General features: G+C 44.5%; 1 protein-coding gene across 1 annotated transcript in view; it reads right to left on the minus strand.

Annotated features, from left to right (window-relative positions):
* INTU (inturned planar cell polarity protein) overlaps positions 1–3,787 on the minus strand; it is a 40,513-nt gene extending 36,726 nt beyond the window's left edge. The window contains exons 1-2 of the mRNA XM_005429151.3: positions 3,783–3,787; positions 113–273 (exon numbers count right to left, since the gene is read on the minus strand). Coding sequence (XP_005429208.2) covers positions 113–273; positions 3,783–3,787 — 166 coding nt within the window. The remainder of the gene's footprint in view (positions 1–112; positions 274–3,782) is intronic.
* Positions 3,788–3,916: the final 129 nt, after the last annotated feature.

Consider the following 3,916-nt stretch of genomic DNA (forward strand, 5'->3'; position numbering starts at 1 on the left):
CCGGCGGCCCCGGTCGCCATGGGAACTGAGGGACGCGCGAGCGCCCGGCCGTGAGGGGCCGTCCCCCAGCGCTGGGGGCGAACCCTGCATGGCCGCGGGAATTGCCCTGTGCCCGGCTTCCCCCGGCTCTCCACGCCTTTCCCTGGCTCAACAGGACCGCACCAGACTTTATTTAGTTGCCCGATCGCAAGGTCCCAGCAGCCGTCCCGTAAAAGACAGCGGTAGTGAAACTCCGGGGTCCTGCGGTGAGGCTCAGAGCGTTGTAACCACACGCTGATCAGGAGGGGGAAACACGAGGTAAAAAGAGGTTCTGAGGGAGCAGTGGGGTGCCTCTGTGCTTTATTTTATGTGCTATTGCATCAATTTAACGAGCTGTGAGGAATTAAAGTAGGTTCTTAGGTTTGTCAGGAGAGCAGGGCGGTTCAGGAGAAGCAAGGATGCGACAGGCCCAAAGAAGTACCTTAAAACAGCCCCTGCAGTCTACACGTGTAAAATCATGCACAGTCAAGACACACACACACACAAAAACCCCTTACTCGGTTTTCAGGACTTAAATGATTCATATCCATGAAAAACAAGACCTATGGCAGCCCTGCAGACAACTCGCAGCGTAGCTGTGTCAGTAAACCCATCAGGACACACATGGTGAGCTGGGAAAGGGATGGAGAGTAACTGCTGGAACATGTTTCATGGGCTGGATTTAATCTCTGCTCTGTGGGATATTTGCACAGCTTCAGCAGTGAGGTTTTATAGCCCTGGAACACTACAGAGGAGTGACAGAATGCTGGTATGAAATTGCTGTGCTTGAAATTGCTTTAGGGAAGCGTACGTTAGTAAGCGTGATTTCAAGTGAATTAACAGAAATGTTTTGGACTCACATCCATGTGATTAAGGCTTCAACTGGAGTAAAAATACCTATATTAAGTACTGAAGGGCCATTCTGGAGTCCCTGAACAAGACCTGATTTCACAGATAAATTGCTGTTTCATGGTTATTAAGACTACAAACGTATCCAGAGGGGGAGACAGAAACATTTCCTTAAGAAAAATGCTTGTTTTACTATGGTTTCATTTAGAAGGTGAGATACACTGTCCCACCCTCCCTAATTGTGCTTACATTTGCAAGCACTTCTAATACACAGAGCAGCACACTGAAGTGTTTCTGTAGAGAAGTGATAGTCAATGCCAGATGGTGCTGTGTTAGTTAAATTTCTCTGGGTTCAAGAGCTGATTAATTGGTTCCAGTTGTTTGCTCACTAAGTGAGAAATACAGGCTCTCTCTCTCAAGGAGCCAGTGGTTTTACACCACTTGCTATTTTATAGGAATAAGCATATTGGGAATGGAAGGATGATGGAAGGCTTTGGGTCCTCTGAGAGGAGTAGCTGGGAGCCACCTAAAGACTTTGCTGAAACAAATGTGGAATTTCTCTGCTGCTGTGGGAACAATTAAAGATTGCAGGATATATCTCACACAGCAGGATCTTATTTTAGTGAAGACACAGATTTTCCCACACAATCCCTCTTGAGAGGAAAGTCTGCCATTTCTTGGGCATAAATATTAGGGTGAAACTTGAAATAATTTGTCTTCTGGCAGACACTTCACACTTAATCCAAGGAGCTGGGGCTGATGCTCCTCACTAAGGAATCCATGAGCCTTCTATGCCAAGTTGCTGGTTTTAACATGCAGATGGTAAAAATCTGCCAGGGGGTGTCACTGGCATCAAGAACACTGCTCACCCTCACTGGACAGCTGGGTAATGAGCACTTAGCAGTGCATAATTAAAGCCTGAAGGTTGTTCTGATTTGCTGTTCCTGCAAAGAACAGCTTTCACGTGTGGAAATTTATTTCCTGAGCAAGAGTTTCTTGCTGTTATGTTTTTTTTGGTTTTTTGGGCTTAACCTGTTTCAGAAGCTGTTGTGCTTTAAAAAATAACAGCCTGCCTTGATCCATGCCTATATTCAGAAGGAAGGAGAATAAAGTTAAAAGAAGACAGGATATAGGACACACTGATGTCCATGCTTCAAATTGCAGCTCTTCATTAGTGATAATGAGGTAAGAAGGCCCTAAGTGACTTGGTAATGTTTCATTTTTTCCTTTCTTGATTTCACATCACTTAATATTTCCAGGAAGGCTCTACCAACAACTGGACAGACACAAATGATAGACAGATAAAACATGATACCTTACACACAGATAAAACTAAGAGGGAAATAATAGTTTCATCTTTGTTTTTCAGTTGTGTTTCTTGCTAACACCTGTTTACTGAAAGAAAAACTAGCCAAAAAATATGAGTGACATTATATTTCAGCTATTGATTCCTGGGTTCTTTTTATTCCTCCAGGGAACAGCATGAGCAAAATATGCCAGAAATAATTCCCTCTTTTTTAAGGTTAATGACAACAACACAACTTTCCCCTCGCCTGCCCAAGTGTTTCTTAAAGGATGAAATACATATTTCACAAGGACTCCTTAATAATTAAGATTTTTTTGATTACCAGGTTTCCATAAAACTCTGTAAGACAGTGATTAAAAAATCTTCTGTTCACAGCTCCTCTGACAGGGCTGTGCAGAGACCATCCACAGCAAAGTGGCATGAATTGAAGAGTGACACTGGGCTGTCATTTTAATTAGGATATTTACATATAAACAGACTCCACAGAGAATGAAACCTATCTCTGAGACCAAAGGGACAGAAATTATGTGAGCAAACACTCTAGTGCTCAATAAATTAAACAGAAAAAATATTCTGACTTCTTAAGCTTTCTGTATCAGCCCTGATCACAGAAGGTATTTCAGAAGAACACAAAACCAACAGGGAGACAGCCATGAAAAATCTGGGAAGAGCAGTACAACTCATCCCGTTCTTTTGAAAAACAGTCTCATAGAGTTAAGAGTTTTCTGCAGAATGAAAAGCAACTGTAATTTAATATTTTTTTCCTACTGCTTTTACTTCACCTTACATGTTTTAAATGCCCTTTTTTTAGGATCACCTGCTATGCATAGCAGGCATGTCAGGCATGAAAGAAAGCCATTATTTGCAGTCAGTCAACATGCAAATGTTTCCAGCATGAGTAGCCTTATTCCACTTAGAGTGTATGAACATAAGCAATACCACGGGGCAGCACGTTTTTAATCCGGCTCTGAAATAGAACATTTTCTGTTAAGTCACTGAGAAGTCCACGGGGTTCTGTTTGCACACGAGCACATTTCATTGTGCATAAAGCAGCCTCAGAGAGCCGTGCCGGAGCAGGCTGATTGCAGCCTGAGCTCTGTGTTTGCCTCCCTGGCGCTCACAGGAATGGATTTCACACGCCTTGAGCCGGAGTTAACAAGCACTTTTTAGTTTCCATAGCAAGAGCTGCTCGGAGCTGGCACTGGAAGTGCCCGTGTGCTTTTTCTGTGCAGCTGGAAATAAACCAGCGTGGCTGAGAAACAGGAAACACTTTAGCAGAACTGGAGATGAGCTTCTCTTGGATTCTGCTGAATGGGATGCGTTTTGCTGTGTCAAGTTTCTGCGGCTCTCAGCTAAGCACGTGGAAAATGCCATTAAGGGTGGTTTTCAGATCTGGGCTAGATCCTATTGTCGAGATGTCTTTGTGGGGGGATACCGTGGAAAATAGCACGTTAGGGATGGTGAAAGCAGGAGGGAAAGCAGCTGCTTCTCATAGAGTGTGCCGCCTCCTGAACATCCACTTAAGGATTTCCTTCCCATCCCTCGTGGATTTGTGTGCGAGTTAGAATACATTATCCCCTGCCCTTAGAGAAGGGTTCAAAGCGCTTACGGCATGGGTGCAACAGCATCAATCCACATTAGAGAGTATCCGCACGTTTCTCCGCGCATGTAAGAGTCCCTCACCTGCCCATCCTCCTCTCTCCAGGAAGGAGGGAGGGAAACCCCAGGGAGCCTCGGCTGCCC

Source organism: Geospiza fortis, unplaced genomic scaffold (assembly GCF_000277835.1).
Source record: "Geospiza fortis unplaced genomic scaffold, GeoFor_1.0 scaffold276, whole genome shotgun sequence".
Classification (NCBI taxonomy): domain Eukaryota; kingdom Metazoa; phylum Chordata; class Aves; order Passeriformes; family Thraupidae; genus Geospiza; species Geospiza fortis.